At 29.5% G+C, this 15343-nt stretch overlaps 1 protein-coding gene across 3 annotated transcripts in view; it reads left to right on the top strand.

The window, feature by feature from the left end:
* LOC142325568 (uncharacterized) overlaps positions 1–15343 on the top strand; it is a 71725-nt gene that overhangs the window by 11448 nt on the left and 44934 nt on the right. For all 3 annotated transcript variants that reach the window (XM_075367474.1, XM_075367475.1, XM_075367473.1), the window contains exons 3-5: positions 4010–4247; positions 9037–9140; positions 11007–11113. In XM_075367474.1, the coding sequence (XP_075223589.1) occupies positions 4010–4247; positions 9037–9140; positions 11007–11113 (449 nt within the window). The remainder of the gene's footprint in view (positions 1–4009; positions 4248–9036; positions 9141–11006; positions 11114–15343) is intronic.

Here is a 15343-nt window from a genome sequence, read left to right as displayed (position 1 = left end):
ATTTTATATCTGAAAAATTTTACATCTTTAAGATTACAATTTTAAATTGAAATTATAGTTCTTACAGATTTTGTTCGGTGTGTTAACTTTAAAAAAAGACACTGGTATAGTAAAAAAGAGAGATGAATACCTTAAAACTCATTGATCAGTTTTGATAGTTTTCAGATTAATTGGCTTCCAGGAATCTGTTGATGGGTATAGGCTAAAATATAATAACACTAAATATACTTTTGGACCTAAATTTATAAGATATTTTATTACAAGTTATTTTAAAATTTTATTAATATCATGAAAATTGTCCTTTAGTAAAAATTTATTTTAACTAATAAAATGTTTATCTGTGTGTGGTATCTGTTTTAAGATAAGTGATAGATGGGTAAGCACTGAAGCCTGATATGATTGTTATGCCCAGAATTTCTTTGACCAGTATTAGAAATCCTATTATAATTTTATATGGATGAAACCTATTAAGATATAATTTTGAAATTAAAATAAGTATTCAAATACCTTTAAAATTATTCATATATTTTTGGTAACAATAAAAAGGAATTTTTTAACTTTCAAGGACTACCTCGGCAGCCATTGTTAATTTTTTATTTTATGTAAAATTCTGGGTAATAATCTGCTTGGAAATAGGGATGTTCTGGACAGTCATCCACAGAGAAAAATTAAATTTTATGACCACATACATATACGTGTACGTGTTATAAGGGGCAATGGAAATTATGTAAATAAACCTTAAAAAAATAATAATGATAATAAGTAATAATAAATTGAAAATAATAATTCTTAATTAAAAAATTATTGTGGTCATGTCATTTGTTACCATTAGATAGTGACTTAGTGTGATTGTCAGTTACCATCTACCAGAATAGTAGTTTTAGTCTAGGTGTTTAATTTTAAATATTTGAAATTATAATTGTCATTTTTGTTAAGCTATTTTCATTCATTTGTAATTTTAATGAATTGTCCTTGTTCTTTAGTGGAACTGCCTATTGACAGTTATAAGAAAAACAACATTCTCCACAATGGTCTGTCATGAGCTTTTTCTTTTAAATAGTAATGTCCTTGTTTCTATTTCAAATCATCTAACGTTCCTATCCTTCTTTCTCTTCCCCTCACACCTGCAATCTTTCCTTCAATTATTAATTTTTGGATATAGTCATGTCTTGGGATGTGGCCTATCCAGTTAATGTATATTCTTTGTGTTGTTAATTTATTCTTAATAGATTAGAGAGAAAAAAATTGATATAAAAATGTAGAAAAAACTTGTCATTTCAGATATTGAATATTGTTTGATTATTATTAAAACAGATTCTGATTATATTAACTATTAAGTATTTTTTTTAAATTATTATTTATGAAAATAATCATGGATAAATTAATTTTTGTCTTTCTTTCCTGAAGTGGCACTGTACTTATAACAAACATTAAAGCCACCTTTATAGTTTACTTCTTTTTATGGTGTATTAATAAATAACCCCTTTGCCGAGCTAACCCAACTACAACACAATATTTAGTATTATTTATGTTAATTTTTAAAGGTAGGCATTTTTTTTTATAGATCGTTCTTAATGGGGGATTTTTTTAATATGACCATATTTGATTTTTAATTATTAATTGAGATGTGCCTCTACAATTGTTAATGTTTCCTTATTTAAGGTTACCTTTACAAAATATAAATTACTGCATTATTATCATTTTTTTTTTTTTTGTCTTCAGTCATTTGACTGGTTTGATGCAGCTCTCCAAGATTCCCTATCTAGTGCTAGTCGTTTCATTTCAGTATACCCCCTACAACCTACATCCCCAACAATTTGTTTTACATACTCCAAACGTGGCCTGCCTACACAATTTTTCCCTTCTACCTGTCCTTCCAATATTAAAGCGACTATTCCAGGATGCCTTAGTATGTGGCCTATAAGTCTGTTTCTTCTTTTAACTATATTTTTCCAAATGCTACTTTCTTCATCTATTTGCCGCAATACCTCTTCATTTGTCACTTTATCCACCCATCTGATTTTTAACATTCTCCTATAGCACCACATTTCAAAAGCTTCTAATCTTTTCTTCTCAGATACTCCGATTGTCCAAGTTTCACTTCCATATAAAGCGACACTCCAAACATACACTTTCAAAAATCTTTTCCTGACATTTAAATTCATTTTTGATGTAAACAAATTATATTTCTTACTGAAGGCTCGTTTAGCTTGTGCTATTCGGCATTTTATATCGCTCCTGCTTCGTCCATCTTTAGTAATTTTACTTCCCAAATAACAAAATTCTTCTACCTCCATAATCTTTTCTCCTCCTATTTTCACATTCAGTGGTCCATCTTTGTTATTTCTACTACATTTCATTACTTTTGTTTTGTTCTTGTTTATTTTCATGCAATAGTTTTTGCGTAGGACTTCATCTATGCCGTTCATTGTTTCTTCTAAATCCTTTTTACTCTCGGCTAGAATTACTATATCATCAGCAAATCGTAGCATCTTTATCTTTTCACCTTGTACTGTTACTCCGAATCTAAATTGTTCTTTAACATCATTAACAGCTAGTTCCATGTAAAGATTAAAAAGTAACGGCGATAGGGAACATCCTTGTCGGACTCCCTTTCTTATTAGGGCTTCTTTCTTATGTTCTTCAATTGTTATTGTTGCTGTTTGGTTCCTGTACATGTTAGCAATTGTTCTTCTATCTCTGTATTTGAACCCTAATTTTTTTAAAATGCTGAACATTTTATTCCAGTCTACGTTATCGAAAGCCTTTTCTAGGTCTATAAACGCCAAGTATGTTGGTTTGTTTTTCTTTAATCTTCCTTCTACTATTAATCTGAGGCCTAAAATTGCTTCCCTTGTCCCTATACTTTTCCTGAAACCAAATTGGTCTTCTCCTAACACTTCTTCCACTCTCCTCTCAATTCTTCTGTATAAAATTCTAGTTAAGATTTTTGATGCATGACTAGTTAAACTAATTGTTCTGTATTCTTCACATTTATCTGCCCCTGCTTTCTTTGGTATCATAACTATAACACTTTTTTTGAAGTCTGATGGAAATTCCCCATTTTCATAAATATTACACACCAGTTTGTATAATCTATCAATCGCTTCCTCACCTGCACTGCGCAGTAATTCTACAGGTATTCCGTCTATTCCAGGAGCCTTTCTGCCATTTAAATCTTTTAATGCTCTCTTAAATTCAGATCTCAGTATTGTTTCTCCCATTTCATCCTCCTCAACTTCCTCTTCTTCCTCTATAACACCATTTTCTAATTCATTTCCTCCGTATAACTCTTCAATTATCATTATTATCAAAATTATCATTATTGATATTATATACTTATATTAAAATAGTATTAAATTCTTTTTTTTTCTATTTCTGGAGTTTATTTAAACACCAAAAATATTGAGACTTAATAAAATTTAATAATATGTATTTCTCCAAACAGTCAACTACTGCTAGTTCTGGGCCTGTGTGTATAGAGAAATGCAATTACTGCTACTTGCTTGTCAGGCCTGATGTAGTTGCAGATACAGTCAAGCAGATAAAGCAATAAAGGAAATAAAGTAGATATAGTAATAAGTAGCTGCAGATATAGTCCAGGTGTAAATGTATCAGCAAAATGTAGTCTTGAACAGACTTACGTCAACCACTCCTGGGATGTGTGGTTTTGAAACCTAATCACCAATGAAAACTTGTATCTCAATCTAGTATTCAAATTCATATAAAAGCAACTACCTTTACAAAGGCTCTAATCTTAGAACTCTCAACTTCAAAAATCAGCTGCTTTTGCAATGACGAGTATAACCACTAGACTAACCCAGCAGGTTAATATTTAATAATATTGAGATTTAAACAAAGTATGAATAAGAAACCGTGAATATATGCACTTAGGTTTATTTTCCTTTCCTTCTATTTTTTAATCAAAATTTCTAAAAATTTGGATTAATGACCACTCGTTTCTAATTATATTTATATTTTAGTTCAAATTTTGAATATTTTTTTTTAGCGTAACAGTTCAGAAATAGTCCAGAAGTTTCATGAAACTGCAGGGTGGAAGAACCTTGAAACTAGCATGTTGTGTCTACAATCAATGGTCCAGGGATGTGGTTCAAACTTTCAGATATTTATTGATCATGAATTGCTTTCTTTAATTTTTCAAACATTGGTACATCCTAACCGGTTTGTTAGAGAAACTGGTTTCTATCTTTGTTCATCTCTAGTTCGATGTGGAGGTACAGATTTAGGTGAGAAATGTATTAAGTATTATTTTATTTATTAAAGAAAATTAATATCTATTCTTTATTATGAGACACAATAAAGGATATACGCATTTTAGATTAAAGTTGTAAAATGTAGCCTTATAAAAAAAGTTAGAACTGCTGGAAAGTTCATTAAAATATTTGCCTAAATTAAGCCTTATTTAGATCAAACCTAATCTAGTTATAGAATGTTTTCTCTAGACTGCTATTTTTATATCAAGTGGAGTTCACTAAATTGCTTATTAGACGCTTCCATGTGCCACACAGTTCCAGGATGGGTAGGTTGCTTCTTTGAAAATCATCTATATGTTCTGTCGGCTAGCTCTTGAATTTATGGAGGAAAAGGAATTATTATTGTAGCATATTTTTAAGCTAGTCATTAAAATTTGTTTTATTAGTTATGTGCTGCTCCCATTTAAAATGTGTAATGTTTAGTGGTATAAGAATATTATTAATGAAAAATAGTTATAAAACAATTTATAATAATTTTTTATAAATAATCATGAAAATATCAATATTTCTTAATATCAGTAAATTGTAAACATTTTACACGTATAAATATATATATTTTTTGTAAATTGAAATTATTCATCAACGTACCGACTACTGTGCTAAATTAAATTCAATATTAAATGAAACTTAACCCAGCAAAACACAGTAAACAGAGTTTATTGAGAAATATATATATATATATAAACTCCCTCTATGAATCATGAGACCTTGCCGATGATTTCATGAGGGGCTTAGGTGCTCGGTGATACAAAGTAGCTGGACTGAAGATGCAACCATATCAGAGAGGTATCTGTTGAGAGCCAGACTAAGGAATGATTCCTAAAAGGGGGCAGCAGCTCTTTTTGTAGTTGTTAAGGGTGTTACGTCACAAGGACTTAAACGGCCATATCAACATCACTCAATCTTCCGAATACTTCGTGGCTGAAAGCAATGGAAAACTACAGCTATTTTTTTCCAAGAAAATGAAGCTCTTAGCATTTCCATGTAACAAAGATGGAGGTGCCTTCCTTGGTAAAATATTCTGTAGGTAAACTAGTCCCTCATTTGGATCTCCGGGTGAGGACTACTACAGAAGGGGTTAAAATAATATTAAATTAAAAAATAATATTCTACGAGTCGGAGCATGGAATATTAGAAGTCTAATAAAGGTTGGTAGGTTAGAAATCTTAAAGAGGGAATTGGATAGGTTAAATGTAGATGTAGTAGAAATTAGTGAGGTTCGATGGGAAGAATAAAACTCATCTTCAAATAAAGGGCAGGCAGGAGTAGGTTTCATAATGAACAAGAAGTTAGGGAAGAGAGTAGAATATTTCAAAATGTATAGCGATAGAATCATTGTAATAAGGATAAAATCAAAACCTAAGCCAAGAACGATTGTTAAGATTGTTAACGTCTACATGCCTACAAGTGCCCATGATGATGACGAGGTAGAGTGTGTATATGAAGAAATTGACGAAGCAATTAAACACATAAAAGGGGGTGAAAATTGGAGATCGGAATGCAAGCATTGGAAAAGGCAAAGAAGGAAATATTGTGGGGTGAATGCAGGCTGGGCAAAAGGAATGAAAGAGGGAACCGACTCATTGAGTTTTGCATGAAGTATAATTTAGTAGTAATTGCCAGCATCCAGTTTAAAAATCATAATAGAAGAATATACGCATGAAAAAGTCAGGTGATAGTACAAGGCATCAGATAGATTATATATGGTTAAGCAAAAGATTTAGAAATTAACTCGTCGACTGCAAAACTTACCCTGGAGCAGACATTGATAGCGACCATGATTTAGTGATAATGAAATGTAGATTGGGGTTGAAAAACCTGAAGAAAAGGTGTCACATGAATCAGTGGAATTTAGAGAAGCTTGAGGAAGAGGAGATAAAGAATATTCTTGAGGAGGACATCACAAGAGGTCTGAGTAAAAGAGGTAAGGTAGAGAATATAGAAGAGGAATGAGAGAATGTTAAAAAGGAAATTCTTAAATCAGCAGAAGCAAACTTAGGCAGAACAAAGAGAACAGGTAGAAAACTTTGGATATCGAAGTATATGTTGTAGCTGATGGATGAATTTAGAAAATATAAGAATGCTAATGATGAAGAAGGTAAAAAGTACTATCGATAATTAAGAAATACTATAAACAGGAAGTGCAAATTAGCGAAAGAAGAGTGGATTAAAGAAAAGTGTTCAGATGTTGAAAGAGAAATGATCATTCATAAAATAAACAGAGCATACAGGAAAGTTAAGGAGAATTTTGTGGTACATAAATTAAAATCTAATAATGTGTTAAACAAAGATGGTACACCAATTTATAATACAAAAGAAAAGATCGATAGGTGGCTGGAATGCATTGAAGAGTTGTATGGAGGAAATGAATTAGAAATTGATATTATAGAAGAAGAAGAGGAGGTCGAAGAGGATGAAAAGGGAGATACTATACTGAGATCTGAATTTAAGAGACCATTAAAAGATTTGAATGGCAGAAAGGCTTCTGGGATAGATAGGATACCTGCAGAATTACTGCGCAGTACAGATGAAGAAGCAATAGATAGATTATACAAACTGGTGTGTAATATTTACAAAATAGGGGAAGTTCTGTCAAACTTCAAAAAGAGTGTTATTGTCATGATACCAAAAAAAAAACAGGATCAGATCAGTGTCAAGAATATAGAACAATTAGTTTAACTACTCATGCATCAAAACTTTTTACTAGATTTCTGTATAGAAGAATTGAGAGAAGTGTTGAGAAGACAAATTTAGTTTCAGGAAAAGTATAGGGACAAGGGAAGCAATTTTAGCACTCAGATTAATAATAGAAGAAAGATTAAAGAAAAACAAACCAACATACTTGGCATTTATAAACCTACAAAAGGCATTCGATAATGTAGACTGGAATAAAATGTTCAACATTTTAAAAAATTTAGGGTTCAAGTATAGAGATAGAAGAACAATTGCTAACATTTACAGGAACCAGACTGTAACAGTAATAATCGAAGAACATAAGAAAGAAGTAGTAATAAAAAAGTGAGTCCAACAAGGATATCTCCTATCCCCATTACTTTTTACTCTTTACATAGAACAAGCAGTTAATGATATTAAAGAACAATTTAGATCCGGAGTAAGAGTGCAAGGTGAAAAGATAAAGATGCTACGATTTGCTGATGATATAGTAATTCTTGCTGAGAGTAAAAAAGATTTAGAAGAAACAGTGAATGGCATGGATGAAGTCCTACGCATGAACTATCGCATGAAAATAAACAAAAACAAAACGAAAGTAATGAAATGTAGTAGAAATAATGTAGATGGATCAATGAATATAAAAATAGGAAGAGAAAAGATTATGGAGGTAGAAGAATTTTGTTATTTGGGAAGTAGAATTACTAAAGATGGATGAAGCAGGAGTGGTATAGTTTGCCGCATAAGACTGTCGAAACGAGCTTTCAGTCAAAAATATAATTTGCTCACATCAAAAATTAATTTAAACATAAGGAAAACATTTTTGAAAGTATATGTTTGGAGTGTAGCTTTATGTGGACGAGACACTTGGGTGACTGGAGTACCTGACAATCAAAGATTAGAAGCTTCTGAAATGTCGTTCTTTAGGAGAATGTTAAAAATCAGATGGGTGGATAAAGTGACAAATGACGAGGTGTTGTGGCAAATTGATGTAGAGAAAAGCATTTGGAAAAATATAGTTAAAAGAAGAGAGACATATAGTCCACATATTCAGGCATCCTGGAGTAGTCGTTTTAATATTGGAGGGATATGTAGATGGAAAAAATTGTGCAGATAGGCAATGTTTGGAATATGTAAAAAAAATTGTTAGGAATGTAAGATGTAGCAGGTATACTGAAATGAAATGCCTGGCACTAGATAGGGAATCTTGGAGAGCTGCATGAAACCAGTCAAGTGACTGAAAACAAAAAAAAGAAGTCATTTATGTAAAAGTTAAGTTAGTACATAAGTAGTATATTTATGTAAAAGAGAAACTAATATTATATTAGCTTCCACACATAAAATAGTACCTATGATGAACAAAGGCTATTCCTTCCCATTAAGGAAGTACAATGCTCTGCATTGGGTACAGTGCTCTGCAAGTTCGGACATCCTTATTATGAATTTTAACAGTTTCATGCCTCATCTACAGAACTGAAAATGGAATAGAAAGGATCAAAAAAAGGAAAAAGGGTAGATGAGGAGAAAGATGATATGTCCTCAGAGAAGCAGCTGTATGGAAGAAACAGTTTTACCCAAAGGAAAGCATGAGACCACTGCTCTACAGGCAATAATGCCCTCTTAAGAAAGATCAGAATCTTGCAACCCTCAAAAGATCAGGGTATTTTTATCCAAATGGGTTGAGTACATGTATACTTATGATGAGATAGAATTGAATATCTTGTACAGTTCTTTAGATCAGTTGTTATGAAGAATTTTGTAAATTGCTGATGAAAATTTAAGTTCATGTTTTTCTCTTGAATACTGCAGTGTAAACAAAACAATTTTTTATTTGTTAATACTCATATAAATTAGAAATTGTACAATTAAGGCTTTCCAAATAAATGTAAGAACAGTTAGGTATACGTCTGTTTTCATCCAGCACCATGGAGAGACTGCTAAAATGAACCATAAACCCAGAACAGTTATATTAATATTTTATCTATAGCCATATTATATATTTTCAAGCATTAAAAATTATTTTATATATAATTATAAATTATTAAGTATAACAGATACATACACAATTTTTTTTTTTTTTATTTCTTAACAGATATGGAAGAACGAGATATGGCTGGTGATATAAATCCAGTTTTTTCATTTGGTCGCAAATTTAGTGAACATTTGAGTAATGGCTTGGCTGATAGTTGGAGTCAGGTAATATAACTAAAAAATGTAATTTAATTTTTTATAAAAAAATAAGTATATTTTAATTACTCTATTAATTCTTTTTTTAATGTTTACTCTTATTTGTGTTGTTTGTATATTATTATTTGTTTATGAATTTTTAGTCCTTCTTTACTATTTGTAATAAAATTATCTCGTAAGAGGTATGTTCTATTTGAAGAAGTTATCTAAATTATGTTAATGTAGAGTAAAACCTCCCCAAAACAGAATCTAATGTGACCAGATAAGAAATCCGTTTTGAAGAGGCTTCCATCTTTGCAGAGATTTGTTAAAAATCAAACTAATTTATAATGAAGTCCTGTGATTATAAAATGAAGTTAGATAATGATAAATTTAAGTAATATTCTGGAAACGTATGTACACAGACTACATTATTCGATAGTTTTTAAAAATTGTAAAACTGAAATAAGTAATTTTTAGAGAATACATATTATACTATGTACTGTATAAATTCTGAGATTGGTAGTGAGAACTGTTTTCATCCACAGATATTTCACAAATATAAAACACTTATTTTTATCTTGATGTTACTTTCACTTGAAAGTTACATTTAAAAAATAAGAAATGCACGTAACCTAAAACACATGAACTAACACCGATTAAAAAAAAAAAATTTCTAAAAATTTTTTGAATCAGTTGCTGTATTTAAAATGGATATTGGAAAATCAGAACGCAAAAACTAGGACATTACTAAACGCTTATGACAAAGTGAAAGCTATTACAGCTTCCAATCATGATGTTCACACACTGAATAAAATTATTTTCAATTGATATTATTGAAATTCTAAGAAATGATTAACTTGTTGACAAAATACAAGGCATGGATTGTTCACTTAGGCTGTCATCTGCTGCTGTACAATATTAATGACCATCGGCTTATAGGCTAGAGGTTGGAGCCATAAATGTGACTGTATCTTGTGCTAAACAACAAATTAGTTATCTTCTGAATTTATTACTTTACAAATTGTAGTGTGTGTACAATCTGTTTTTTAAACACTTTATTTTATTAGTCTATTTGGTTTATATTTCCTTTCCATCTTATGGGTTAAATCTAATACGTGAAATTAAAAGTAAAATCCATGTTTTTCCCCCATTTCCACGTTTCGGAGTTTTCCTTGTTGAAGAGATTAATCTCATAAAAAAAAATCAGGACTTGGGAAACAGTATGTTTTGAAGAAGTTTCTGGTTTTAAGAGGTTCTGTTTTGTGGAGGTTTCTGGTTTTAAGAGGCTCTGTTTTGTGTAGGTTTCACTGTATATATTTATCTAATTTACATAATTTAGACCTTTTAATGTTAATTTCTATTTGTTTTTATTTTGTCACCTGAATTGTAATTTACTTCTATGTATAGATCATTACCCATGTATACATAATCTAGTATTATTTACTATTTATTTATTATAATATTGTGATTTTAGCCAATAATAATTATTATTATTATCACTATTATTTCTCTTTTTGTTTTTAATTTATTTGTATTATTTTCTTTTTAAATCTATCTTGATTTATGTTATAAATTTTGTTTATTATTTTACATTGGAAAGAGATAAGATGAATCTATTTATAACTACTGGTTCCATATTGTTAGTTACATTTTATGTGTTCAACTTGGATCACAGAAGGTGTGTAGTAGAATGAATTCAGTCAGCAAATTAAATTAAGGTTAATGTTAGCTAACATTGTCTAATAAGTGAAAAATGTGGCTTTGATCGATTAATGAAGTTAAAAAATGTTGGAAGATCCAGTTACAGTTTATTTAAGTACTTTAAATTAAAAAATATATTTACATGTAGATATTGTTAAAGAACTTGTAAAATATTTATTGGTTTTTTTTAAGGTGAGATTAGCAGCATCACATGCTTCTAGAAACTTTATTATAACTTTACCTGAGACTGCTAGAGAACATTTTTATCCTGAATTATTACCAAGGATATGTCTTAACAGGTATGTTTTAGATATTTGTGTTTAAAATTAATTGTCTGATTATTCTATCTTGTTGTAAAATTAATATTTAGCGATGGACAATTGTGGTTTATATACATAAATCTGCTAATACATTTTAGTGTATTTCCTGAAGCAGTTATTCAATTTATTTTCTTAATCCTTTCAGAAAAAAGAGCCATATGTAAATAAAGTTGTAATGGAGTTATTATATATATATATATATAATATGGATGTTTGTGTGTTTGTCCGATATGTGTTCTTATACCACTCGTTCGATTGCAATGAAACTTTGGTGAGTTGTTATGCGCACGCCCGTGAAGGTTACTTAATTAGTTTGGACCAACTAGGTGGTTCTAGGGTTGAGATATTTCAAAAAATTCTATTTATGGTTTGATTGGGCTCATATTCAGATTATATATTATTTATGTGAAAAGAAATATTTCTGGAAAAAAATGGACCTTCTTAGGTGGCTCTGGGGTCGAGATATTTTGGAAAATTGTATTTATGGTCCAATTTGGTTCATATTCAGAATATATATTAGTTACGTGAAAAGATATTTTTATAAAAAATGAACCTGCTAGATAGCGCAGGGGTCGAGATATTTTGAAAGATTGCATTTTTGGTCCGATTTGGATATTTATGAAACAAACAAATATGTAAAAAGACTTTCTTTTATATATATATATATGAAAAAGTGTCAAGATTCAGGTTTCATTTGCTTCTTTTTTTATTAAAAGGAGGAACTTTTGTAACGAAACATGAAAATTTCTTACTTGAAATGAAAAAACACATTTACTGATAATAATAAGTAAGCTGATAATAATATCATAAATTTAAAAGTTCCAGAAATGAACATTCAAAGGTACAAATTATCAATATGTAGTTTTATAAAAGATTACCTGTTTGATATATCATCAGTTCAGAACCATTTTGACAGTGTAAATCTTTAATAAATAGTTTATAAAATAATCTCAGAAGATCTATTTATGATTTAATATCCATTAGTCTCCAGTGTAATAAAAATTTAACTAAATACCCGGTATATATTTTTTTCTCCACGTTCTGTTTTTTCATACTGTTTCTTTGACTGTACTGTAATTTTTTTTTTATAAAGTTGTTTGTCAACAAAACTACAATTTTTGAAAAACAATTGTGGTATACTTGAGTGATGAAACGAAATAACTTGCTATTATTTTGTTTTTCCATGATTTTTTCCAGTCATCATTGATTTCTTTTTTTTATGTTTTGTTTTTAAATGCAATAAAGAGAATTGTTTTGGTTCGCACAATATTAATCAGCAAGTATATACTTGCCTAAAAATCAGGTATAAATTTAAAAAAAGTATTTCATCAAATCAAATACTACAATTAAAAAAAATATGGTAATAGTAGAAAATATATTAAAACATTATTAATACCAAAGTTAATTACAGTAAGAGTAATATTGGTGAACTAGTGTGATATAGTACAGTATTTAGTACTTTAAAAATGTATTTGCAATATGTAAGCATATTCTGTATAGAATATTTAGATTTTATTTGTAAATTCACATCACTATTTCATACATTGGTCTGCAGAACTATACTAAGAAAAGCTATAATCATACGTTTATGATTTGCAGCATGAATTCTTGTTAACTATATTTATTAATAATTTTTTATTGGAAAGGATATGTTGGTCTGAAGTAATTTATGAACTGAGAGTAGCATATTGTAATTAGTTTATAATAAAAAACATGTCATGTTTCTAGTATAAAAAATTACTATATATTAAATATGTGTGCATTTTTAATTAATTATCTGTGTTTTTATTTTGACTTGATTCTAACCTTATTATAAATCTCAGTTGTGCTCAGATTAATTAAAAAAAAAAAAAACAAAAAAAAACACTTTTTCAAAAACACTGCTTTTATTCATGCCTTTGTATATACTGATAAATACATGAATTATTATGAAGTATGTCCTCCTTTAGCAGAAATGATCTCTTGAAAATGTATTGTCATTGACTCCATTAGATTAGTGCACATAATCATGACTTCATCTTCATGGAACCATACTTTTATAGATTTAGTTCTTTTGTTGTACAGTCTATCTTATCTAAACATCTCTTCAAAATATTCTACAATATTTAGGTACTTAGGTTCTCAATAGGATTTAAGTCTGGTGAATTTCCAGGCCAATCAAGCACATTAATTTGATTTTCCAGCATGAAAGTTTTGACCAATTTTGAATTATGACAAACGGCCAAGTCATGTTGAAATGTCCCATCAAACGTTTGCAGGAATGGAACCATCCTATGTTGTAATAGTTTTACATACTTGGTTGAATTCATCATATCTTGAACAGGAACAGCTTCAAATGCCATTTAACGTAGAAAAACCCTAAAACATCTGTTTAGAGGGCATTTTACAGTTTGTTGGACATCCTCAGGTCTCAAAGATTCACTGTAACCTCATCTCACGACATTTGCTTTGAACCCAGCACACATAAATGTGTTTCATCACTAAAAATTACCTTCTTCCATTTGTCAGCAGTCAATGATTTATATTTTTGGGCCCATGCTAAACATTTTTTCTTCATTTTAGGAGTTAAAAATTGTTTTTTCGTTGGTCTTCTTGCATTCCGACCAGATTCCAGAAGCCTATGGCATACAGTTGAACTACTAACATAAAACTAGTTGCCAGTAAATCTCTTTTAAGGTCTGAGCTTGTTTTCTTTGGATTAATTTTATTATTATTTCTTATTACAATTTTATCTGTTCTTGGAGTAATTTTTCATTTGTTCCCAAATTTGCCTCTCCTTTTTGGAGACAATGATCCAGATTCTTTGAATGTTATCAGAATTCTTGATATGCCTACACCAACTGCAGAAGCGATATCTCTCACCGTCATAGAAGTGTGATCTCTAAGATCATAATTTTTTCGTGCTTCCTCAGAGTAATATCAATTTTTAAACACACAAAAGCAACATGTGTACACAGACTGCAGAAACTAACATCCACCTGCCACACTCAGAGGCTCACAACTGAAGCTAAGCAGAAGTGACAACTTCCACTTTAAAAACCAATCAAACTGCTTTCTTATTTTCAAGTTCAAACAGTTGCACCACCTCAAGGTAGTTAAAACCGGTTTATGGTGGTTTCAGACATTTCTGGCAGTCATATTACAATTTAGAGAAAAAAATAGCTTTTTGCAATTAATTTGCTCAGTATAGTATAATCTTATAATGTAATGATATTTAATATACTTGTCGTGCCAGTAGCATCCACAAATTGTAATACATGCTCTGTGCCATATCAGTAGCTCATACTGATTTAGTTACTTGATATTTTCATCTGCCAACTATCAAAATCTTTTTAATTGTTAGTAACTGCGTCATTACTGTGTATATATATATATATATATATATATATATATATATATACACATACCTGATGGTCTTAATTTGGTTTCACTGTGTATATTCTGTATTCAGCTGTGTGATATATTTTAATATAGAGAAACTTTTTAACAGGCACCCACTGTAGAAACTAAACTGCTGATTAGTTGTCCGTGAAAAAAAAATCACGTTATGAGATTTGTTTAATTGATAACAAGAAAAAAGTTTATAGCAATTTTATATTTAGTAAATTTCTAGGGCCTCAACATTAATTTAATTTTTTAAATTATAGTTTCCATTTATATAGTAGTTTATTTATAGCATGATTTTATCTTTTAATAATAAATAAAAATCTTTTTAAACAGATTGTAGTATGTACAGTGTGCAAACGAACAGTTGTGTAAAAACTTGCACTTGTGTAAACAGTTCTGTTATAGCAAATAATTTTATTTGTAAAACAGTTTTGTATGTAAACAATGAATATATATTTGCTAAATGATATTTTAATTAAGTTGTTAGATATTTAAAAAGAAAATTAAAAAAATAATAAAAAATTTTTAATACTGTAATTATTTAAAATTGAAAAATAAAATCTAGCTATATAAATCTAGTTATGTATTACATAACTTTCCCAGTTATGGTAGTCAAGTTATGCAATCCATAGTTAGTTTTAGAAAAATTATCTGGCTACTCTAGAAAATTTTTTCTGTTAAATAATTTTAAGCTCTGTTTTTGTGTATTCATAATAAAATAATAACTTTCTATTGAAAAACAATAACTAAAATTGTGAATTATTTTTTTCCTCATTTTTATATAGAAATATTTATTTCTAATTTTATGATAAATAGTTAAAT

This window comes from Lycorma delicatula, chromosome 5 (genome assembly GCF_047948215.1).
Source record: "Lycorma delicatula isolate Av1 chromosome 5, ASM4794821v1, whole genome shotgun sequence".
NCBI lineage: Eukaryota > Metazoa > Arthropoda > Insecta > Hemiptera > Fulgoridae > Lycorma > Lycorma delicatula.
Note: the sequence above shows the minus strand (reverse complement) of the source record. Positions and strands in the feature narration are given on the sequence as shown.